The 26,445-nt window shown below is 42.0% G+C and overlaps 1 protein-coding gene across 2 annotated transcripts in view; it reads right to left on the bottom strand.

Moving 5' to 3' along the window:
* LOC126199383 (transmembrane protein 131) overlaps positions 1 to 24,537 on the bottom strand; it is a 385,780-nt gene extending 361,243 nt beyond the window's left edge. For both annotated transcript variants that reach the window (XM_049936301.1, XM_049936300.1), the window contains exons 1-2: positions 24,396 to 24,537; positions 24,172 to 24,236 (exon numbers count right to left, since the gene is read on the bottom strand). In XM_049936301.1, the coding sequence (XP_049792258.1) occupies positions 24,172 to 24,236; positions 24,396 to 24,501 (171 nt within the window). In that variant the 5' untranslated portion in view covers positions 24,502 to 24,537. The remainder of the gene's footprint in view (positions 1 to 24,171; positions 24,237 to 24,395) is intronic.
* Between the last annotated feature and the right edge of the window lie 1,908 nt (positions 24,538 to 26,445).

Raw genomic sequence — 26,445 nt, forward strand, 5'->3', positions numbered from 1 at the left:
TAGGGTGTGGCTTTGAATTTTTTCCTCGGAGGAGAGGTGTCGTGCAACTCCATGGAAGAGTAATGAGATTACACTGATAGGATGCCTTCCTGTCCCCCATTCCCCTTCCCATGGTGTGCAACAACACAGCTGCTAACTGGACTGAAACATGAGACTTGAAGCAAAATAGTGCAAGATAAGGACCTAGAGACTCCGTGTTTTGTGCCAACGAACTGAGTGCTTCTGGTTCAAAGTTATGAACCCGTGTTTCATTGCCTGTGGCGATGTTCGACAAAAAAATGTCACAAACAGAATAACGTGCAAGCAATTCCATACAGATATCCCCTTGCTGCTCTTTACATTCTTCTGTTGGGTGGCAAGGAATGCAAAGGGCACATACCTTTGAGTACCCCAACTGCTGGATGCATGTGTCAGCACTATCAACAGAGACGTGCAGCTGCGCAGCGAGATGTTTGTTTGTGACCTGTCAAACATTCTTGAATGAATCTGTCTGCATGTTCCAACATTATAATCAGCCAGGTTTGCGCACCCTTGTTGGGATGACGACGGTCATCTCGCCCAATGACTCACCGTGCTTTTGCTCATTGTCAGGTTTCAGTTGACATTCTGCAAGCGACTATGAATATCTGTGATGCTTTGGTTTTCTGTGAAAAGACATCCTCTGGTTGAAACACACCTCCGTTACAGATACCACCTGTCGGAACTTCATGAAACTATAGGAACTGAAGAAGGAATATTCCATGACATACACAGCAAATTCCACATTTTCACAACTGGAACTGGCCAATAAAAAAAAAAAGTGTTGCGGTACTTCTTGAGTGCCACTCGTATCAAGTGTTTTTGCAGCAGCTAGCCACTCATGAAGCAATCAGGAATTAGGTGGGCTGGATTTACTTAAGAGAGAAGAAGTGTAACAACACAGAATACGCCTACAGCTCAGAATCATAACCAGCCACTTCCAGCAGTTGCAGTAAATGACCTGTCTCCTTAGCAGCACCAGCAACAGCAAAATGTTTCTGTGCCAAACTTCTGCAAGTCGTAAACAGCCTCGTCTGGAACAATTACCAAGTTTCAGGAAGCTTCTGAGGTTCAACCTACTACCATGTGGCAACTTACGGACGTCAGTAACTGCCCCAGACACTTCCCCACAACATAGAAATGCAGTGTCTTCCATTTGTCCAGTGCCACACAGCCACACTTAAACTCCTAAGGCCAGTCAGTCATCATTCTGGACAGGTGGGCAATGTTGTGGTGCCAATCTGTGTCAAATGCAGCCATGAAATCGATGAGTACTTATGACACTTCTGCCACTGCCTTCATCAGACTCTGAACTGCTGACCGCTGCCTGACCACCAAGGCCCTTGGTGCCAACACTCTGTCACCATCTTTATGAGACCACTCACTGACGTGCATGCTGCAGCCTCATTGAGAGGATACAAACAGAAGATCACCCAGCTCCATGCAACTGATGTCAACCACCGTCTGATGCAGCGCAGCAGCCAATGTAACAGGCTTCATCTAACTGGGAGGCTCTACCTGTGGTCACATCATGAGGACCCTGAGCCACAATGTTAAGAATACATTGCAGCCTGCCACAGGCCAGCAGCTCCAAGATGGGTGCTGTGACTGCTGTGTCAGCAATACTAAGTCAGCATGCTGCCTCCCATGCAGCAGATGTATGCTGCAGGCCTTATGCAACATCTGCAATGCCCACTGTGCTGAGTGGAAATATTATGAGAGAGCACAGAGCCATACCATGAAAGAGAGTGCACCCTTATAATTGTCCAGAACAGATGGAATAATAAACAACACAGTACTGTTTTGCTGCAGCCACTCAAAACATCTCCCAGTCTCCTTTGGATTCATAGAAAATCAGGATACCTGAAGTGGGAGTCAAACACCTCCTACACACATCACGATGGCTCCTAACGTCCAGAAGTGGTCGCTGCACCCCTGACCTGCTACAATCCATTGTCTGTCGCTTTGTACATGTATTTCTGTTGCCAAAATACAAGACACGTAGAACCAAGAAATGCAGACAAACTTCCTGAAAACTGGATATTTTAATGTACTGTTGACAAAAATATATTGCCACATTTGCAGCATGAAAATCTATGACATTGCATGACAATACAAATGTTGGTAGATAGTGCATTGCTTTAGAAATCAAGTTTATAAAAATATATTTCATTTTAGACTGAGAAGTAGGTGCACTTGCAAATTTTAATCAGGATGGATGGATGGATGGATGGATGGATGGATAAGTTTGTATGGGCACATGACAGCAACGTCTTTAGTGCCCGTGCCAAAAGAGATTGAGACGAGTGACAGAAAATACCAAGAACAGGAAGATAAAACAGAACATAAAACACAGGTATCAAAGGTTGGAAAACTATGTGCTGACCCACACCAAAGCATGGGACAAAGCATTACGTCAGTAGTAAAACATGAATGGCACAGGAAGAAAATGGTGGAAGGAGCTAAAAACAATTTAGCAGATGGGTGTGGCTGACCACAAGGAAAAAAGGGAGGAGCCAGCCACTCTGCAACACACTAAAACCTCCAGCCTAAAAGTTTAGGCCTGAGTCCAAACAAATCGCAAAACTTTAAAACTCTAGATACACTCGTCTCAGCATCAGCTAAAATAGAGGGCAGATCCCCGCCAATTTTTGTTTCTGCCCTTGCATCAGTATATACGTAGGTTACTGACTGCTTGCTTAGCTCATGCATAATTTTCATCATCGGTATTGATATGCCCAAGTAAACCATGTCAGCTTTGTTCAAAAGGTATCTGCATTGTTTATGAGACTATTTTGCGAATTATAGATACTTGGGGCCCTGAGCGATATATTACCCCATTCAAATAACTCACGAGTAAAAGTAACAACTCACCTAATAGTGGCAGTGTTGAGTCATCGAAAGGCACATAAACAAGAGACAGAGAACTTTGCCAGCTTTCTTAGATAAATCCTTTTTTGAATAAGAGAGAGAGAGAGAGAGAGAGAGAGAGAGAGAGAGAGAGACTTGGTTTGTTTGGAGAGAAAGGGATCAAACTACAGGGTCATCAGTCCCCTCTTCCACATTCAAAGAAGTCGCAGAGTAACACCATTCCCCGAAGAGTCTGGGAAGTTAAAAGGGCGGAAAACTAACTGGGAAACACATTGAGAGAGGAAATGAAAGAGGCAAGATGAAAGGATAAAATGTGCACCAAAAGGAAAAAAGTGGTAGACGGTGGTAGAAGAATACAACAGAAGGCCTGGGCTGTCTGATCACAAGAAGAAAAAGGATGAGCCAGCCACTCTGCAACACACTAAAATCTCCAGCCTAAAAGATAAGGCTAGAGGGACATAGATAGGAAAAAGACGAACACCAAAGCGAACAAACATCAAGCAAAGAGCAAGGAAGAATGAAAATGGAGGGAGGAGGGTAGAGGCCTGGGAGAAAAGGCCAGACACCCACACTTAGATTGTGTGATAAAAGCCCCCTTCATGAATAAAATGTAAAACTATATCAGCCATTGAGGCATTGTCTCCCAACACCACTGGCAGTGTGGCATTGAGGTTAAAAGCCCGCCGCAGAGCAGCTAAAATTGAGCAGTCCAATAAGACGTGGACGACACTCAAGTGGGAACACAGCGACACTGAGGTGGGTCCTTGCGACAGAGGAGTTGTCCATGAGTAGCCAAGTGTGGCCAGCAAAGGACAACGGAGTCCCTGCAAGTGGCTCACATGGATGACCACCATACATCTGTTGTTTCCTTGATAACACACAGTTTATTTGATGTATAATACACAGTTTATTTGATGTGCTGAGGGTGCGCCATTCGGTATCCCAGATCCCGAAAACTTTACAGCATAAGACCGATCGGGGTTCAGTCTCCAGTGTGCCAATCTCCAGCGTTGGTTTACTGGGAGCCTGTTTGGCCAGCATGTCAGCAAGTTCATTGCCCAGGATCCCAACATGTTCTGGGGTCCAAATGAAGGACACTAAATGTCCACTGTTTTCGAGGGCTTAAAGAGACTCCTGGATAGTCATTACCACAGGATGGCAAGCGAAGCACTGGTTTAGTGCTTGTATGCAGGAGTCATTAGAGATGACAAAGAACAGAGTGGATATGCTCAAGAGCACAAGAGATGGCTACCAGCTCTGCAGTCATCTGGCAAGGCGCGCTGTTCAGTATGTCCTGCATGAGCTTAAGCGAAGCCCATGTGACCATCGACCCAAAGGTATACACTATTTCTGAAACCTGGAATTCACCTAGAATAGAGAAAAAGTGCCGGTGGAGGGCCTCAGGTGGAACTGAGCCTTTTGGGCCTTGCAATAGGTCCAGATGAAGCTGTGGCCGAGGCATGGCCCACGGAGTGTACATGAGTGGACCCACAGGAAAGATGGCAGAGAGAAAGTGTCGGGCTGCTGTTGTGGGAGATGGAGTGCTTTGTTAAGAAAAAGGAAACGGTAATTCAGGTGGTGAGGTAAACTATGAATGTGGGCAGTATAATTCGCAAGCAGTTGTCACCTGATCCGCAATGGACGACTGCCAGCTTCCAACAGGATGCCGTTCACTGGACTCATTCGGAAAGTTCCTGTCACAAGTCGAATTCCACAGTGCTGGATAGAGTCCAGCAGCTGCAACGCTGAGCATGATGCTGAACCATACACAAGGCTCTCATAGTCAAGACAGGACTGCACAAGGGATCTGTACAGCTGCAGTGGTGTAGGACAATCAGCACCCCAGTCAGCACAGAATAATATTAAGATGCCGCCAAAACTTTTCCTTAAGCTGACAAAAATGGGTATGCCAAGTTCAGCAGATGTTGATGAGCAGTCCCAAAAAGCAGTAAGTCTCCATAAAATTAAGTAGTTGCTCATCGAGGTAAAGTTCTGGATGTGGGTGAACAAGATGATGATGACAGAAGTGCGTGACGCAAGTCTTGGTGCCCGAAAACTGAAAGCTGCGAGTGAGGGCCCATGACTGTGCCATTCGCATAGCTCCCTGCAGGCAATGAAGAGGAGCAGAAGGAAATACAAAAATCATCAGCATATAAGAAGGGGGACACTCAAGACCCCACTGCTGCTGTGAGACGATTTACGGTAATTAAAAAGAGTAGGATGCTCAGTACAGAGGACTGTGGGACCCCATTCTCTTGGATGGTTGTCAAACTGTGGGAAGCGCTGAGTCGAACTCGGAAAGTGTGGAGTGACAAAAAGTTCCATATAAAAATCGGGATCAGGCCCCGGAGACCCAACTTGTGCAGATTGGCGAGGTTGTGGTTGCCAAGTGGTATCGTAAGCTTTCGTCAGATCAAAAAAGATGGCAATAAGATGTTGATGATGGGAAAAGGCCTTCTGGATGACAGACTCCAGGTAGAGCAAGTTGTCAGTGGTGGAGCAACTTTGGCGAAAACCACCCCGGGATGAAGCCAGAAGGCCCCGAAACTCAAGGAGCCAACACAACCACCGGCTCACCACATGTTCGAGAGTAGACTGCATAGAATGTTGGTGAGGCTGATAGGACGGTAGCTATCCACATCTAATGGGTTCTTACCATGCTTTAGCACTGGAACAATGATACTTTCTTGCGATTGCGATGGAAAATTGCCATCACTCCAAATGTGGTTGAAGACAGCAAGGAGGTGGCGCTGGTAATCCTATGACAGATGTTTAACCATTTGGGAACGGATGCATTCTGATTCAGGGGATGTGTCAGGACAATTGGCAAGGGCACTGAGAAATTCCCACTCACTGAACAGAGGATTATATGGCTCAGGGTGGCATGGAACAAAAGATAGGTGTTATCATTCCACCTGCTTTTTTAACAGTTGAAAGGCTGGGCGATAATTTTCAGATGCAGAGGTGCGAGCATAATGCTCGGCAAGATGCTCTGCGATTACACCTGGATACAGCTCCATGAGCAGAAAATTCAGATGCATCTGCAGGGTTTTGACATCAGTATGCCTGAGCTTGGTCCAAACCTGGGAATAAGAGGTTTGTGTTCCAGTGGTAGAGAGGTATTATACCCGACACTCCTGCTTCCGTCATTTTATGAGCTGATGGCCCGGGCACAGAGATGTTTAAAGGCAATGAGGTGCTCCAGGACAGGTAGCAGTTATGACACTGAAGGGCCCATCCACGGTCTCTAATGGCTGCAGCGATTTCCAGTGACCTGAGGAACAAGGGATTGCCGAATCGTATGCAGCAGCACTGGCAGTAGTGATCGTGTGATCACCTCATCGATGTAACCACGTAATGGAGATTCAACAATAGTAGTGGAGGTGAAGGCATCCCAGTCAGCCTTGGTAAGAGCCTATCTGGGCAAGCATCCAGGCGAGTGACACTGGGGGAGGGACAGGAAGAGTGGAAAGTCATCATGAGCTCTTCAGTGGAAAGATGGAAGAAGGACAGGACTGCAAACCGAGAGATCAATGGCCAAGTATGTGCCATGTGCCACAATGAAGTGAGTGGGGGCACCTGTATTGAGGAGGCAAAGGTCATAGTGAGTTAGGAGATCCTTGACATCTTTACCATGGCCAGTAATCTTGGTTCCATCCTACAAAGGGTTATGCATGTTAAAATCACCTAGAACAAGAAAAGGTGAGGGGAGTTGGGAAATTGGTGCAGCCAATACATGGCGCAGCACTTCACCATCTGGAGGAAGGTAGATGTTACAGACAGTAATTTCCTGTGCTGTCCCCACCTTGACTGCCGCCACTTCTAAAGGTGTTTGAAGGAGTAGAGGTTTACTACAGACAGAGTAAAGACATAGACACAGGCTCCACTTGACATTTTGTCACAATTCAGTATGGTTTTTGTAGTAAACTCGATGGCTATGAAGGGCAGAGGTCCCCATTGTTGGTTTCCTGACGGGCAATGCAAAAAGTAGGTCTGACACTTAAAGAGTTGTTGTAACTCAGCCAGGTGGGTGAAAAAAATCACCACAATTCCACTGGAGGATGATGCTATCTCATCTGGGAAGGCATGAAGTGACCAAGGATGCAGATTATGCCTCCGGGTCACCTGCCGCCACCAGCTGAGTGCTTTCATCCAGTACCGTTATGTCTAAGGTGTTGGTGAGATCTAGGTCCTCAGGGGATGCCAGAATCTCCACCTCGTCCTTGGACATGGAACTGTTGGGAGAGGTGGGTGGTAACCACTGGAGTATCCCATTTCCTAACAGACCTCTTCTTTGTCTGTTTGCCATCTTGCCATTCTTTAGGGCCTTGCTGGTAGGGCTTCTTTGAAGCAGTTTCAGGGACAGAGGAAGGCAAAGAAGTCAGCAATCAGCAGCTAGTGGGTCCTTCACCCAGTGGCTGGTGTCCATTTGAACAAATGGGGTGATTGTGTAAAGCAGAGTCCAAAAGAACCCCTTCCATGCGAGAGGAGCCAGAACAGGCTGCTGCTTCTCCAGCTGGTGGGAGGGGACCAATGTCCTTGGCATTTGGGGTGGGGGGCATCGCAATTTAGAAGCTGTGGGAGCCCTATGGCCCACTGGAGAAAGCTTAGACAAGGAGCGTAATGGCATCAATGAGGGTGATGACATCACAGGAGCAGTGTAAGACAATAGCAATCGAACATAGTTCAACCTTCCATTTTTCATTTTAGCCCCATGGTAAGACAGCCTGTCCAGGGCATTGTACTATATAATTTTCCAATCCTTTTGGAATACCATGCAGACCATTGAGCAGGGGGATTGGTGCTCTCCATAGGTGATGCAGGTGGGAGGAGGGGCACATGGAGTATTCGAATACAGTGGACTTCCACAGTTTCAACATGTGGCGCTGGAACTGCACTGGGAAGACATGTGCCCGAACTTCCAGCACTTAAAGCACTGCATAGAGGGAGGAACGTATGGTTTGACGTCACAGCAGTATACAATCACGTACCTTTTCAGGTAATGAATTACCCTCAAGGACCAAGATGAAAGCACCAGTGGCAATCCTATTATCTTTAGGCCCCCTATAGATGCACCGGATTATCATTCTAAATTGGCGTGTGGCTCATCACCAGACTGCAACATGAGGTCGCAATGAAAAATAATTCCCTGGATCATGTTGAGGCTTTAATGGGGAGTGATTGAAACAGGAATATCACCCAGCTTGTCACAGGCATGCAAAACCCGAGACTGGGCTGGGGATTACGTCTGCATCAGGACTGACCCACTGCTCATTTTGGACAGCGCTGTCACTTACCCAAACATATCCTCCAGGTATTTAATAAAAAGTAGAAGCTTTGTATCCAGAAAGAAGTTCCCACTGGTTCTGCTGCCCACTAAATAACGAGGCGAATATGGCTCTCTTCTTTCTGTAACCCTACATTCCTCTTTTGGTGTAGCAAGGGAGGGTAGTGATGTAAGGTCATACTCCACAGCATTGAAATCAACCTTCCTTTTCTCAGAGACTTGCAGGTCATCCGCCCTGATGCCATCCATGCCAATCAGGGGCTCTCCCCAAAGGCCCCACCCAGCCACAGCAAAGGCCACCTGGCATGATGGCCATTGCTGGGAGTCCTGATGCCGCAAGATGACAGGCATCTAGCTCAGGCATCAGTAGTGTAGTCAGAGGGCTATGACCAAGAGGGTACATGACAACCCCTCCACAACAGACTGGCTATCGAGCTGGAAACTGGGTGTGTAAAAATTCAGTACTGTCAAGTGGCAAAAGAGAACTGTGGACAATGGATAGAGATCATGCACCCTCACCCAAATAGCTGAATATTGGTGAACTTGTGGCACCATGACAAGAATGAGCGCAGAAGATCTTAATGCACGAAGGACATAAGATACACCATGTAAGGCGTCCTTCCCCAAACGGCCTACACTTTGGAAAATTTGGACAGTGTAGAGGTCAAACCCCGAAAGTGGACCATAACGTATTAGGCCGAAAAGTGGGAGACTCCGTTTAGTCGCCTCTTATGACAGGCAGGAATACTTTGGGCCTGTTCTAACCCCCGAACCCGCAGGAGGAAGAGAAAGAGAAAGAGAGAAAAAGAGAGAGAGAGAGAGAGAGAGAGAGAGAGAGTGACTTTCTTGCTACACTGCTGGTTAGTTGTACTGATCCAAAACTGTAATTCTGTAGCTCGACTACAGAAGGGATTGTGTTTGGTAGTGTGGGCACGGGAAGGCAGGCAGTGGTACATAGGATTGCGGAAGGGTGAATGGTAGCTGTGAGGGAGGCAACAGCTGCACAGGATAGACATGTAGGAGGGAGAAGCCTCTCGATCTTGCCTGTGTGTCGCTGGATGACTCGACGCCTCCACTATTCAATGAATTGTTACCTTTACTCTTAATTATTAACAGAGACACAATAGTCACTGTTAGAAACAAACTGAGTACCAGATACATTTACCTATATAAATACATTTCTGAAAATTTAAGCCTTCTAATAGTAAAGAATAACTGTATGATAGCAATTTGCCCACGGATTTGTTTGTCCCTTCCAAACAATAATCAATATACAATTCGTACTGATATATAGTACAGCTTTGTGGTATCAATCATTTATCTACCATCAAAATGGAACAGCACAAAGTCTCCGGGCTAAAGTCTAGTTCAAGGCCAGCAGCAGCCACGGCTATTGCTGATAGATTGGCAATGCATCGGTTTCACATAGCTAGTGAGATGATTCATTGACATAACCAATGAGGAGAGAAGAGAGGCAATGTATTTCTAGTGTAGAAATTGAAACCACTGTCTTGTTTGCTGTTTTTTCGTGTATTAATGAGTTTCATGAGAAATATATTTTTGATTATGGTAGCGTGTGCTATAAATTGGTGTGATATAGGAACATGTCTCACGGATTCATTACCAAGACTCAAAAATGTTTTAAATGTGGCGGTGAAATGAGTACGCAATTGATCTGCAGGAGCACACTGAATAAGTGGATCAATTTTTTTTTATTAAATCATGGGAGAAGGCAGGTGAATCAATGTTTCTTCATAGTAAGAGTCACACATTCGATATACACTGAGGAGCCAAAGAAACTGGTACATCTGCCTAATATCATGTAGGGCCCCCGCAAGCAAGCAGAAGTTCCACAACACAATGTCTGAAGTAGTGCTGGAGGGAACTGACACCATGAATCCTGTAGGACTGTCCATAAATCTGAAAGAGTACGATGGGGTGGAGATCTCTTCTGAACAGCATGTTGCAGGATTTCCCAGATGTGCACAATAATGTTCATGTCTGGGGAGTTTGGTGGCCAGCAGAAGTATTTAAACTCGGAAGAGCGTTCCTGGAGCCACCCTGTAGCAATTCTGGATGTGTGGGGTATCGCACTGTTCTGCTGGAAGTGGTCAATGCACAATGGACATGAATGGATGCAAGTCATCATACAGGATGCTTACATATGCACAATTGACATGAATGGATGCAAGTCATCAGACAGGATGCTTACATCATGTCACACATCAGAGTCATTTCAGATATATCAGGGTCCCATATCACTCCACCTACATACACCCCACACCATTACAGAGTCTCCACCAGGTTGAAAAGCCCCCTGCTGACATGCAGCGTAAATGGATTTATGAGGGTGTCTCCATACCCGTACATGTCCAACCGTTTGATACAAGCTGAAACGAGACTCGTCCGACCAGGCAACATGTTTCCAGCCACCAAGAGGCCAATGTCGGGTTGATCAGCCTAGGCGAGACGTAAAGCCTTGTGTCGTGCAGTCATCAAGGGTACACGAGTGGGCCTCTGACTGGCCCCTAAAGCCCATATCAATGATGTTTCATTGAATCGTTTGCAGGCTGACACTTGTTGATGCCCCAGCATTGAAATCTGCAGCAATTTGCAGAGGGGTTGCACTTCTGTCACATTGAACAGTTCTCTTCAGTCGTCACTGGTCCCGTTCTCGCAGGATCTTTTTTCCGGCTGCAGCAATGTCAGAGATTTGACGTTTTACCGGATTACTGATATTCACGGTACACACATGAAATGGTTGTACTGGAAACCCCCACTTCATTGCTACCTTGCCGACTATAACAGCACATTCAAACTCACTTAAATCTTGATAACTTGCCTTGGTAACTGATGTAACAATTGCACCAGACACTTGTCTTCTATAGGCATCGCCAGCCGCAGCACCATATTCTGCCTGTTGACACACCTCTGTATTTGAATATGCAACCTATACAAGTTCCTTTGCCACTTCAGTGTATTAATAAACATTGATCCACCTCCTCCCATGATTTAATTAAAAAAACACTGATCCACCAACCTCCTCCAACGATTTAATTTAAAAAAATTTACCCACCTATCTTCACCCACGATTTATCTAAAAACATTGATCCATCTGCCTCCTCCCATGATTTAATTACAACACTGATCCACTTACACAGTGTGTTTGTGCAGCATGATTGTGTAGCAACACAGAGCAGAGAAATATTTCACTACTTTTTCTACTATATCATGGGGTGCAACACTGTGCTCTGTTTACAGATACTAGTGCAGTTTCGACAGCTGTGTCTCAAACACAGAACAATTAAATTTACAATCCTCATTCACACCAAATTTGCACCCTTTCTTCTGAATGTATTACTTCGGAACAAGTCATCTGCCGATTGCTCTCTCATTGGGTGCGTAACACAAACAGCTGGCACACCTTCTTTCATTCCCTTCATATCTCACGGCAAATGCTGACAACACTCCTACATAAAACATGTGGCCCTATTCTAGACTCTTACCGCATCCCTATGTGACTTGACATCTAGATCCCTAACTTCTCATAGGACCAAAATGGCGTCCTCAAATTCCAATAAAAACATTCCCAAATGTTCAAATGTTTCGGTGTACCACTGCAGAGAACACAAACACATAAAAGTAAGCAAGACAGGAATTCCAGTTCTCCACATACAACTTTAATAATGACACATTATATAGGGAAGAATGGGAATACTGAAGACTGCGGGCCCACATGTCACCTTTGACTCATGATATCAAGATGTCAGCTTTGACTCGTGATGATATGAAGATGTTGGATGACTCTACTTAAAGCTTATACAATATGGTGACATGATATCACACATTACTCCCATGAACACACATGAAACTAATGGGACAAATGCAGGAATCTGGGAGTTTTGGGTGGGGACAAATTACATATATGAAAATCCTAAAAATGAAGAGATACCAAATCAAACACAAATGCAAAAATCAACGAAATGAAAACCTCAGCAATCAATAAAATCATAATAATAACAATAATCACAATAATAATGAAGAAAGGCTGGAACAACTTGGGTATCGGAAATTTCACTTTGACCTCTATGGCTCAAATGAAGTCCACAATGACACAAACCTATAAATAATTCCAAAACCCAGTTCCAGAAATTTCAGTTGATCTATACATCTCAAACAAGGCTCATAATACCAACAAATCACAACTAGCAGAACTAACAATTATCAAAATCTAACCAGACCAAATAATTAAAACACATTCCACGACATCCACCACGATAAACTACTAAATATGAACTTCAACTGACAACCCAAACCACACAAAACTGCTCCGACATAAATTTCAATACCCACATCTCAAAGAAATTTCTGTACATTAACAAATACACTCAACTTCTTACAATAAAGACAAAAAATGCAAAGTCAGCTGACAAATATATCAGGTCTGGCGCACACACACACACACACACACACACACACACACACACACACACACACACACACACATTTTAAAAAAATAATAAAATAACCATTACTGAGACCTATTACTCCATAACCTTAGCCCCCTACACACCACACACATACTCATCTCTCAACAATATCCATATAAATATGTATCCATATAAAATGTAAATAATAACAATTAACTTCATTCATAACTTTGGAAAAAAAAGAAATAAAACCCAGTTTCAACAAAACCCACATGACAAACCTAATTATCTCTCCTCCCCCCCACCCCCACACACACACAAGAAAGACATTCTCCCAAACAAATACCCCAGACCATATTAAACATTGCGAGTCGAGGGGCATGAAAGGGAAGCAGTGGTTGGGAAGGGAGTGGGACAGGGTTGTAGCCTCTCCCCGATGTTATTCAATCTGTATATTGAGCAAGCAGTAAAGGAAACAAAAGAAAAATTCAGAGTAGGTATTAAAATCCATGGCGATGAAATAAAAACTTTGAGGTTCGCCGATGACATTGTAATTCTATCAGAGACAGTAAAGGACTTGGAAGAGCAGTTGAACGGAATGGACAGTGTCTTGAAAGGAGGATATAAGATGAACATCAACAAAAACAAAACGAGGATAATGGAATGTAGTCGAATTAAGTCGGGTGATGCTGAGGGAATTAGATTAGGAAATGAGACACTTAAAGTAGTATGGGAGTTTTGCTATTTGGGGAGCAAAATAACTGATGATGGTCGAAGTAGAGAAGATATAAAATGTAGATTGGCAATGGCAAGGAAAGCGTTTCTGAAGAAGAGAAATTTGTTAACATCGAGTATAGATTTAAGTGTCAGGAAGTCGTTTCTGAAAGTATTTGTATGGAGCGTAGCCATGTATGGAAGTGAAACATGGATGATAAATAGTTTGGACAAGAAGAGAATAGAAGCTTTCGAAATGTGGTGCTACAGACGAATGTTGAAGATTAGATGGGTAGATCACATAACTAATGATGAAGTATTGAATAGAATTGGGGAGAAGAGGAGTATGTGGCACAACTTGACAAAAAGAAGGGACCGGTTAATAGGACATGTTCTGAGGCATCAAGGGATCACAAATTTAGCATTGGAGGGCAGCGTGGAGGGTAAAAATCGTAGAGGGAGACCAAGAGATGAATACATTAAGCAGATTCAGAAGGATGTGGGTTGCAGTAAGTGCTGGGAGATGAAGAAGCTTGCACAGGATAGGGTAGCATGGAGAGCTGCATCAAACCAGTCTCAGGACTGAAGACCACAACAACCCCATAAATTTAACAAACAACTTTTGGTCTGTACATTTTCCCAACAAGATTCAAACTGTAGGGTAGAAGAACACCCCTTTCCTCTACCTCTAAAGGATTACACAGCCTCTTCTTCCCCCCCCCCCCCTCCCCCCTTCCATAGTAACAGCACAAGCCCTTTTTGCATATCCTTTAATCTCTACACTATGGTTCACTGTAAAATGTTGATAGCCCCTAGTAACTAAATCTCTGTATGAGCAGAATGAATATGAAACAGTACTGGAACACTCTGCAACGTACTCTACAATTAACCCAATCAAAACCCATTTTATACGCCTACCCACCATCCTAAAAACCACATCAGAATACCCAGCCCCTGAAACTACAACCCCACCCCACACTAAATCACTACTGCCCCTCCCACATTTAGCCTTCCCAAATGCAGACTAGTCCATTTCCACAACTATCCCCATCCTCCCTGAAGACATCCAATACTTAATAGACCCTGAATAAAAATCACAACAAAAATAAAACTAATCTAAAATAGACAGACCTATCATAACACCCACATCATAAGGAAAAAAATAAAAACGGGCAGCTGCACCAATGATATATTAGCAAAACAATATCCTGCACGGGCAGCCTACAATCCTCACTCCTAACTGACCTCCAAACACTCACGCCAACACCACCACCACACATACTCGTCCCTAGAAGCAATAATCTAGGCCAATTTCATAGCAATAATTTAGGCCAGTTTCATAGATTGCACACACTACTGGCACCTCACACATTCAGCCACCAGGCCACATAACGGGAAAAATTTCATTGTAGCTGCGAAACATATTCGCCCATAGCAGCCAGTAACAAACAACTAATAAATTTTGTCATAAGATCCATACCCAGTATCAAACAAAAAAAAAATTAAATTTCAAACCATAGACAACATGATGAACCACCAATTCCACAACCAAAAACAAAAACAAATCAATAGCCAATAACTAACAATCCAGAGCTAACAGACAGCATCATGCCTGATACAGGGATTAGTGATCACAAGGTCGTTGTAGCTAGGCTCAATACCGTTTCTTCACAATCCAACAGAAACAAACGTAAAATAATTTTATTTAAAAAAGCGGATAAAGTGACACTAGAAGCCTTCCTAAGAGAGAATCTCCATTCCTTCCGATCTGACTGTGCAAATGTAGACGAGATGTGGCTCAAATTCAAAGATATAGTAGCAACAGCAATTGAGAGATTCATACCTCATAAATTGGTAAGAGATGGAACTGATCCCCCATGGCACACAAAACATGTCCGAACGCTGATGCAGAGGCAACGGAAAAAGCATGCGAAGTTCAGAAGAACGCGGAATCCCGAAGATTGGCTAAAATTTACAGACACGCGAAATTTGGCACGGACTTCAATGCGAGATCCCTTTAATAGGTTCCACAACGAAACATTGTCTCGAAATATGGTAGAAAATCCGAAGAAATTCTGGTCGTATGTAAAGTACACAAGCGGCAAGACGCAGTCAATACCTTCGCTGCGCAGTGCCGATGGTTCTGTTACCGACGACTGTGCCGATAAAGCGGACTTACTGAATGCAGTTTTCCGAAATTCCTTCACCAGGGAAGACGAATGGAATATTCCAGAATTTGAAACACAAACAGCTGCTAGCATGAGTTTCTTAGAAGTAGATACCTTAGGGGTTGCGAAGCAACTCAAATCGCTTGATACGGACAAGTCTTAAGGTCCAGATTGTATGCCGATTAGGTTCCTTTCAGATTACGCTGATACAATACCTCCCTACTTAGCAATCATATACAACCGCTCGCTCACCGATAGATCTGTACCTACAGATTGGAAAATTGCACAGGTCGCACCAGTGTTTAAGAAGGGTAGTAGGAGTAATCCATCGAACTACAGACCTATATCATTGATGTCGGTTTGCAGTAGGATTTTGGAGCATATACTGTATTCAAACATTATGAATCACCTCAAAGGGAATGATCTATTGATACGTAATCAGCATGGTTTCAGAAAACATCGTTCTTGTGCAACGCAGCTAGCTCTTAATTCGCACGAAGTAATGGCCGCTATCGACAGGGGATCTCAAGTTGATTCCGTATTTATAGATTTCCAGAAAGCTTTTAACACGTTCCTCATAAGCGAGACCTAATCAAGCTGGGGGTCTATGGGGTATCATCTCAGTTGTGCGACTGGATTCGTGATTTCCTGTCAGGAAAGTCGCAGTTCGTAGTAATAGATGGCAAATCATTGAGTAAAACTGAAGTGATATCAGGTGTTCCCCAGGGAAGCGTCCTGGGACCTCTGCAGTTCCTGATCTATATAAATGACCTGGGTGACAATCTGAGCAGTTGTCTTAGGTTATTCGCAGATGATGCTGTAATTTATCGTCTAGTAAGGTCATCCGAAGACCAGTATAAGTTGCAAAACGATTTAGAAAAGATTGCTGTATGGTGTGGCAGGTGGCAGTTGACACTAAATAACGAAAAGTGTGAGGTGATCCACATGAGTTCCAAAAGAAATCCGTTGGAATCCAATTACTCAATAAATAGTACAATTTTCAAGGCTGTCAATTCAACTAAGTACCTGGGTGTAAAAATACGAACAACTTCAGTTGGAAAGACCACATAGATAATATTGTGGGGAAGGTGAGCCAAAGGTTGCGTTTTATTGGCAGGACACTTAGAAGATGCAACAAGTCCACTAAAGAGACAGCTTACACTACACTCTCCTCTGCTATAATATTGCTGCGCGGTGTGGAATCCTTATCAGATGGGATTGACGGAGGACATCGAAAGGGTGCAAAAAAGGGCAGCTCGTTTTGTATTATCGCGTAATAGGGAGAGAGTGTGGCAGATATGATACGCAAGTTGGGATGGAAGTCATTAAAGCAAAGACGTTTTTCGTCGCTGCGAGATCTATTTACGAAATTTCAGTCACCAACTTTCTCTTCCGAATGTGAAAATATTTTGTTGAGCCCAACCTACATAGGTAGGAATGAACATCAAAATAAAATAAGAGAAATCAGAGCTCGAACAGAAAGGTTTACGTGTTCGTTTTACGCGCGCGCTGTTCGGGAGTGGAATGGTAGGGAGATAGTATGACTGTGGTTCGATAAACCCTCTGCCAAGCACTTAAATGTGAATTGCAGAGTAATCATGTAGATGTAGATGTAAAAAATCTCACTGACAAGTCAACAAAAACAACGAACATCACTCACAAAAAATTTAGAAACATTAACATCCCACAGTAGAGTGAACCACCGGTTACTCCAACAAGCCCTCTGTAAACACAGTCTATCTCAAAAGCAATGCACCACAATTATGTCACGCAACACAGCACAGTTACATCACACGTGAAGGCCAAAGAGTGGTATCACAAACTTCAATTGACCTACAGAAGTAACATGAGGTGCTCTGTAGTACGGAATGTGCTTCTAATTATTATGAGAAAAGAAGAAACGTTTGAAAAGGCATCACCTTTCTATAATCAGAAAGCTCTCAGGGAGAAAACAGGAACTGTAAAACAAATCAGAGTAGAAGAGCAAAAATGCTACTGAGTGCATATTAAGATTTAATGACTGCTGATATGATGAAGCTAACAACATTGCATAGGAAGGAATGGCATACTGAATAAATGGTAATGTACAACAATGCCATTATTATATGATCATTAAATTCACAAGTGCACCTCGAATACATTAAAGGGCTTCTCCTCCTCAGAGTGCGAACCTAACACTTCTGTAAATTTTAAAATTAAGCATTAACAAAATATCAACATTTCATCCTCACCTGCAGAGAACATTTTCAAAAGCGGTCTAACTTCTTTCAATGTAGATTCACACCCTGGTTTGCTACTGACTGCAGCAAAAATCCATTTACGTGTGTTCCCGTACAGTGGCATGATGTCATATGCTTTGAATATCCAAGTGCAACTAGCCGTTGTCAGTTGCCATACTCTGCTGTTGCTACCACCCCATGGTGGAGGACTGATATTCATCTTCAGCACCGCAATCCACATGTGATTAAATTTCACACCCTCCTCCTTCATATCGAAATTCCTGGGGTGTTTAATAATCTCTATGGGCTCCGTGTGTAGCCTTTCATGGTACCTGCTTGTGGCTGCCAGTACCAAAGTCCTATCAAAATGTGTGTGGTGGTCTTCCGGCTGTCAAGCAATTTCCGCGGCAGCTGTTCTATTAATCCCCCCTCTTTTACGTTTCTGATGCTGTAAATGCCAGCACTGCAGCCATACAACAATAACTAGCAAATCGCCAAGTAACCTGTGACAGATGGGATCAGGCCACCCATGAAACAGGTATAAAATGTACAATGTTAGCTGCTTGTACAAATTGTTGAAAAGCATCACACCCTCTTGTGTGGAATACAGACTGTCTGACCTATGTGGAAGGGCAAACTATACAAGAACTGAAAATAACATGAATCCCCCAAGCAGAGGTCTAAATGGCGTATAAAGCCGTAAAGCCACCTACATTCCCAAAATTGTTTCATTCGATCATTAACAAAACTGTATCTTGTACCAATTCTTCTTCAAAGACTTATTACACCAAATCCAGGACCTGCAACCCACTCTGCAAGTGTACATACAAATTTCCATCCATGCGAAAGGCTGTAGCCTCCCTCAATGAAAAACAACAAAAAAGCTATGACAGCAATTATTAATAGATCCACTAAGCCTCTAAACAAAATATGATTGTCAAACACCACTAGAAAGTCTTACAGACCCTCAGTTAACCATTGCAGGCTCTCCACTTAAGCTGAAAAAGAAAGATGGATATATAAATTCACCCCAGCACTGAGATGGATCAACCTGATCTCATAAAATGCCTGCCGCACTGAAACTCTAAAGGATGTAATGGTCTCTCAGACAAGATCTAACAACTGCTTACAAATTATCCTGTGATTCTCATTGCAGTACATGAGAGACAATTTTCAGAATATCAATATATCTTCCACATTGTAAAAACTATGTAATGTCTACAGAGAATTAAAAGGAGCCAGCATGCTGATACATAAAGATGTTTTCAGCGAAAAGGAGCCAGCGTACTGATACATAAAGAAGTTTTCAGTGAAAAAGTCCAGTCAAACACTACTCTGAAAGCTGTTGAACATCCATGTGTCAATTTCATTCAAATTAATTCTCTGAAAAATATATCTTCCACCAAATACTAACATCACCTCCCATGATATGACCAATTTAGTGAGCAATTAACCCTGTCTTCCAACAGAAGTCTACAACAGCGCCAGTGCCATATGTAACGTGTTTCGTGCAGCAATAATCAGTGCTCACAGTGAGATATTATGAAAATCAAAGGAGTGTCAGCTCCTAGTTCTACACAGCCAGAGGAACCAGCGAGAAGATAATGTGTTATACAAAAAGGTATGAAGGAGTATTTTCATACTTCTTTCCTTCACTAACTCTCAACTAAATCATTACCTTCCAACTGACCTCAGGCTATGCTGCAGATCAATCTGTCAGCACAACCTTCATTAAAACAATCTCAAGTTTTGAGTGAAAGTATTAAAACAATGAAGAGAACAGTTTCAATTTTGGCGGCAGAAATACATTGCCAATTTTCTCACCTTTCACTGGTTACACAAAACTACTATCACAATAGCTATGCGAAACAGATGCACCGACAATCTACGAGCAGTAGAGAAATACTGCTGTGACTGGTGCTGGCCACAATCTGGACTTTAGCCCCAGCTTCCTTACAACCTATATGCAGTCCAGTATTACAGAGGACAACAAATTAATGTTCAAATGTGTGTGAAATCTTATGGGACTTAACTGCTAAGGTCATCAGTCCCTAAGCTTACACACTACTTAACCTAAATTATTCTAAGGACAAGACACACACCCATGCCCGAGGGAGAACTCGAACCTCCGCCGGGACCAGCCGCACAGTCCATGACTGCAGCGCCCTAGACCGCTCGGCTAATCCCACGCGGCACAACAAATTAAGTTACTGATCAGTGACATTTCTATATGGGGAGAATCACTTAAAATTAGCACAGCAAACACTGCAGAAATGGAAAGTGCTACTCATATCTGGTTTTCACAGAATGGATTGGTAGTCAGGGGCTCATATTGTTATCCAATAAACAGATAGCAGTAATACTTAGAAAGCATATTTCTTGTGTAAATAATGGAACAATGCCTGTTAACGTCAACAAACTAAAAGTAGGTAAATTAGAATTTCTGTGGTGTTTGTTGCTAGAATCTAGTGCGAGTCATTTACGAGATATAATATTTTGAACAATTTCCACGCTGAAACTTGTTTATGGCATGCAACCTGCATAGTGGCTAGGTGTGAGGTTGTTATATTTGCTTACAGTGTGCTCGTGTGTTCCTTGAGTGTACTGTGACTTGCTCATCAGTTACTGTGTGACAGTCCAACTATCAGGTCATAAGTGGACAATGGGATTTGCCAATGTAGAAAAAGCCGAAATGCTCATGGTGCATGGAGAGACTAGGAATACTTCAATTCATTCTTGTACGGTGTATGCAGCAAGATATCCCAACAGATGTCAACCATCTCAGCAATTATTTATCAACCTATTCAACTAGTTACGCGAAAGTGGTAGTGTAACACATAGCCAATGTAACAGAAGAAAACAAGTGATGGCAGAAGAAAGGGAAATTAATGTTCTTGCTGCTACTGCAATTGATCTGCACTTTAGCACCCATGCAATCACATGAGGAAGTGGCATGAGACAGGTAAGTGTCCTACGCATTTGCCATCAATGTAGGTTCCATCTCAATCACATCTCTTCATCAAGAGCTACACGGAAACAATTATGAGAATCATGTTACCTTCTATACATGAGCATTAAGACAGAATATTCCAGATGTATCATGTATCTTGCGTATTGATGAAGCCACATTTACCTGTCAGGCCAGGTAAAACCACCGAATCATGCTCTATTCGTCTGCTGACAATCCACGTTAGCTTCGTCAGGTGAAACGTCATCATCGATCATGTAAATGTGTGGTGTGGGCTAGTGAACTACCGGCTCATAGGCCTGTTTTTCATATACTGAATATTGAACACGTACAAGTATCACAGCCTCCTATGAAACCATCTTCCACAGATGCCAGAAGAGACATTCCTCTGGGGACTTGGAGGAACCTGTGGTACCAACATGATGGCTTTCCAGCACATAGTGCACGAAGCACTACAGCATGTCTTCATGAACTGTTTCCAAAATTGTTGGATTGGATGCAGAGAACCTGTGCCTTGGTCATCCTGTTCCCAGATTTGACAGCTGTACAATTTTTTCTGTGGGGAAAGCTGAGAGTCGCTGTCTCTAAGGACATACCAACTAATTGGAAGCGTGTATTCCAACTGCCAGTGCTCATCCTGAATACAACCTGTGCTGGTCAGTTGTTTCATTACTGGTCAGAATCCACATAACTAGTTTACGCAGTTGTGTTGTCCTTTAGTGTGTGCCACCACAGGTGTTTTACAAGTGTCAGTGTGGAAACTTTTCAAAATACAATATCTCGTAAACAACTCGCACTAGAATCCTGCAACAAACACCACTTACACTGTAATTTATCCTCCCTTTAGTTTGTTAATGCCAACAGGCATTGTTCATTTAAAAAAGTGTATGCTTGCACAAAAAATACACTTTCTAAGTGTTATTACAGTCTCTATATTGGCTAACAAATATGAGTCCTTGAATAGCAATTCATACTGTGAAAACTGCACATCAATAGCTCTTTCCATCTCCACGATATTTGGGAGGCAAGTTTTAACTTAGTCACCAGGTATACTTCAACACTGAAAACATATTAAAGTATCGCTTATGAAATGTAAGTACTCAACATACATTTTGCAGTGTGTAGCTATGAAACATGCACAAAGCATGTTTGTGACTTAATCACTTTCCAATTGTAGGGTGGTTACTAAAAAAACCTGAGAACTCCAGGTGTGGAGAAGATGATGTCACGAGAAGCTCATGAGAAATTAATGTTAAGTAGGGGGGTGTGGCTAGAGCATCTCACAATAACAACTTTTCTTTTCTTTTGACTGCAGTTTAACCACAGTTTTTAAATATCAACAATTTATGTAGGCTAATATTCAAATAATTAACACACCTTGAAATAGTAAGTAGTTTAAAATTTGTGATTTATAAAGCTCAATAAAATTAAACTCCAATATTAGATTAAAAACACACAATTCAATGAGATTTTACAAAATTCCTAAAATTCCCTGATTTTCCAGTTGAAATGTAATTCACTGAGAATTTCCAGAAAATCACCACACTGTAATTGTCTTCTCCTTCAAATTTCCAACTAATGGAGAATTTACCATGCTAGTTATTCAGAAGATCGTGAACTGGCCAACATTCTGCTTGAAAATAAGGATTTTGACCAATCATGAAACTGGAATCATGACAGCTCAAGAGACATCACTACAAACATAGTTCATGCAGCAGAAGAAACAGTCCGCCTTTTCTCTGATTGACCAGTCACAACTCATAACTTGTTGGTTCATGCAACAGTCAAAAGAACATGTGCGATTCAACTCTACAAGTGAGAACCTTCCATGAACACTATGCTAAGAGTTTAAAAAGGCCTCTAGGGAGCTTTATGTGTCACCATCAAGGATACACACCCCATCCTAATAGGTGTGGATCAAACTGCAAAATATCAGCAGTCACCTGCCCCTACCAACAATATCTATAATTTTGTATGTATGAATTACATTACAACATTTTTGTACCTTAATCAACTGATTAGTACAAAGTTGTTATGAGATACGGATTTCACAATTCACAAGAATTTGTAGTTAAGACAAAAAAGCATAAAAATTAGTCACAGATTCTTTTATCTAAATTGTTTAAAGTTCTGGAATTCACTTCCCCTATAACACTCAAAATATAAAGCACTAACTTGTATATAGTTATAAAACTAGCTACAATAAAACCCCACAGAGCTTTACGAAAGGTGCATTACATGCACACTTAGCCAAAATACAGCCCTACAGGAATGGTGACTAGACTAAAGCTAGAGAGGCAAACAGTCCGCGATAAATTATTAAGAAAGACATGCCATTGTACTTTTTCATCCTTTCAATGGGGTGGAGGTGGAGGGAGAAATAGACTCCACAACAACCAACGATATATCTTTAGCCATATGTGTTTTTATATCTTCATCTAGGCAACACACTAAACTAAAGGTTGGAGGCCAGAAATGACTCAACCACACAAATACAGACCGAACAGTCCAAGAACTAATGCAAAAGATGTATGAAAAATTACCAAAAATCAGCTTTCTCAAAGACGTACAATATTTAGATATGCACTCTCTCTTGGCCAAAGTCTAGATAAACGTCAGCTGCAGCCACGATGGTGTTTGGTTACTGCTCATGGATTGGCAACACTTGGACTTTTTTACCACTTCTCACATAAGGGGATATCCATTCTAATCAACTGTAAGTGACAGATGCCCCTATTGAACAGTGAGAAAACTATTCACATAGCCTCAGTACACGAATAAACTACCCACATAACCTACATACTGTAACAAGTGTTAATGTGAGATGATTAAAAAAAATTACAGATTCATCTTCCTTCGGCTGTGAATCTCAGCATGCAGAGGGCTCAAACTTTCCTCAGTGTACCCAACAATAATATCCAAGATTTAAAACCCGCGGCCTTACATTCCAAATGCAGTTCATGTAATTCCCAATAAAAGGACATACCTACAATTTGCATTTTTACTGCTGATTCTATGTTTTAGAAACTAGCATGAACATATAGAGAAACAATGCCACACAAAAATAATCTTTGTTATTGTGTTCATCATATTTCATACAGATTCAACACAAAAAGTGACCATCCACTGAGACAGACATTTTGGAAGTAGTGGAACATACAACTTCGTTTTATATTGTTTTGTATTCAAGTCGGTCTATACACTCGATATTCTTACATAAAGCAACGTTTATGGTAAACTGTCCGTACTGCTGAACTGCCCGACGGCGTTTCTAGGCCTTCTTCTGCGAAGTGCGACAATCTGGTACCGCAAACCACTTCACCAAACTTCATATGCATACATGACAACCTGTTCGCGCTTACGAGTTACACGGTAGATCTATCACTTACAGTAATCAACCGTTACTATAGGGAGAAGCAAAACACACTGTTTCACATACACTTTCGTCGGTGTAAGAAAATGAACACAAATCTAACACCAAGACGTAGTTTCATACCTTGTGCATTGTTACGGGTATCCCATCTGTCAGATAGCGCATGTCGTTATTTCCTTGGACGAATGCTGAAAATGGTTGCACCTGTATTACAGTCTGAACAAATTTTAACTTTTAATGTATCATAACTAAATTCTGGTCTAACATGTTTTTTGACTAAACACTTATTCAACATGACAACATATAAATATAAATAAATGGATGTGTCAGTATACATAATTTCTCACCATGGCTGCTCCCTTGGGCTGACGTTTTGTAATTTGGAGTCATTTCAAATAAAGTCACAAAAAATAAGAAACAACAAACTACCTTATCACCCATCTTCACTTCCATATTTTGCTACTATACTAGTATCTCACACAGCAGCCATAACATTCGATCATTCATATGTCGATATATTTTACAAGTGTGCAAGTCGATTGTCGATAGTAGCGATGTGAGACGTCTGCAAAGTGTAAACACAACATAGGCGAAGATTGCCTTTACTACAACAAAACATTAAGGAATCGTGTTTTATCATTTTAAATTGGAGCAGATTAAGCTATATTCGTTAGATTCGGATTTTTTTGTCAACGAGAGTGCTATCTTTATCGTTTTAAAGGACATATATCCTGTTATTCGGCGTGAAATCAACTGAAGATCAGTTTGACAGTTTAGCGCTTTGAGCGAAGTGCTCTGGCATTCCAAAAATGAAAAAACAAATGTTTTCGTTCTCCAGGCTGCCGGTGCAGTGACAGAGCTACGTTTATATCTTGGGACGAGTTTAATAACTGCCTCTCACGATTATTTAACCGATGATCAAATTAATAAAGCTATCAGCAATAACCAAAGCAAACTATATCTTTATACCCTAGACTTCCTCTGTTTTCGTGATTTTTAAAAGAGGAAAAATTCATATGAGCATTATACTAGCGCTCAGTGTCAGGATGACATTAGTGAATCCTGAGCAAAACAAAAATTTTTGGGCAACTAGCAGAATATCAATTCGATATCATACGGACTCTTGCAGCAGTATAGGCAGACTTGGAATATACATTTCATGGGAGGGTCACTGAACGCCGTGTAAGAGTGGCAGAATAGTGTTATGCTGACCTGTTACGTACTGATGCGATCCACGTCATTGTACTTTGCATCTGCAACTTCAGCAACTCATCGTCAGTGAACCAATCCATATTTTAACATACAAATGGAACTGCCAGAAAAATATACCTGAGACAGAAGTGAGCAATACTGGATGGAAGCTTGTGGGCAAAGAGTAAAGTGAATGTTATTATTGGCAACAGCAACTGGCAGAACTTTCTTTACCATATTAAAAATAATTAATATTAGTGCTTTGTTCCTTTATATAGTTTGGCATTACGTATATAGTCCACAAACCACTGTGAAGTGAATAGTAAATCGTAGCCTACTTAGCATGGCACCACATGTTGGGGTATCTTCATGCTCCAGTCACACACTGAGTGTGGAAAGAATGACTGCACAAATGCCTCTGTCCCTGTTGTAATTAGTCTAATCTCATTATATTATATGGCGGTACACATAAATAAAATACACTTTCCGAGCTGCTCTCCACATCCCAAAGTCTCCTCTCTGTGAGTGTCTTCGAACTGCGATTAACGTGATGTACTGCCAGATTTGGTTATGTATACATTTGCAGATCGTGATTTTTAAGGAAAGTATCTTATTTGGTGTATGAACAGCTTATGATGGATGTAGCTAGAATGCAAGCTGGTTGTGTGTTTTATACTTATTCAGTTACACAACACAGTTCAACAGTAATTCAATAAGACAATTCAATAGTGTAGTGGTTATACAGGGATTCTTATAATTTCTTATATGAAGGATGTTTTGCTCTTTTGTGTCCAATATGCATTCATTCGTTTAGATATTTTCTTTCTTCATCTGAGATCACTCTTCCTGTAGCACTTTTATTGACCTTTGTTTGTAGCCTAGTTTGAATCTCTTGCAGTATTCTGGTTTCCTCTGATTTGTTTTTTATCTCATTTTCTGTAATTCTAAATTGGCTCAATTTCAAATAGTGCAGTTTGTTACGTAAGTTCACGGCTTGTAGAAAATAAACTGATGCTAAATCACATTAAGACTCAGTTTTTACAGTTTCTAACACATGATTCAACAAAACCTGAGCTTTTAATTTCACAGAAAGGACATATGATTAATGAAACTGAACAGTTCAAATTTCTAGGTGTTCAGATAGATATTAAACAGTTGTGAAAGCCCATTTTCAGGATTTTGTTCAAAGACTTAATGCTGCCATTT

Source organism: Schistocerca nitens, chromosome 8 (assembly GCF_023898315.1).
Source record: "Schistocerca nitens isolate TAMUIC-IGC-003100 chromosome 8, iqSchNite1.1, whole genome shotgun sequence".
Taxonomy (NCBI): domain Eukaryota; kingdom Metazoa; phylum Arthropoda; class Insecta; order Orthoptera; family Acrididae; genus Schistocerca; species Schistocerca nitens.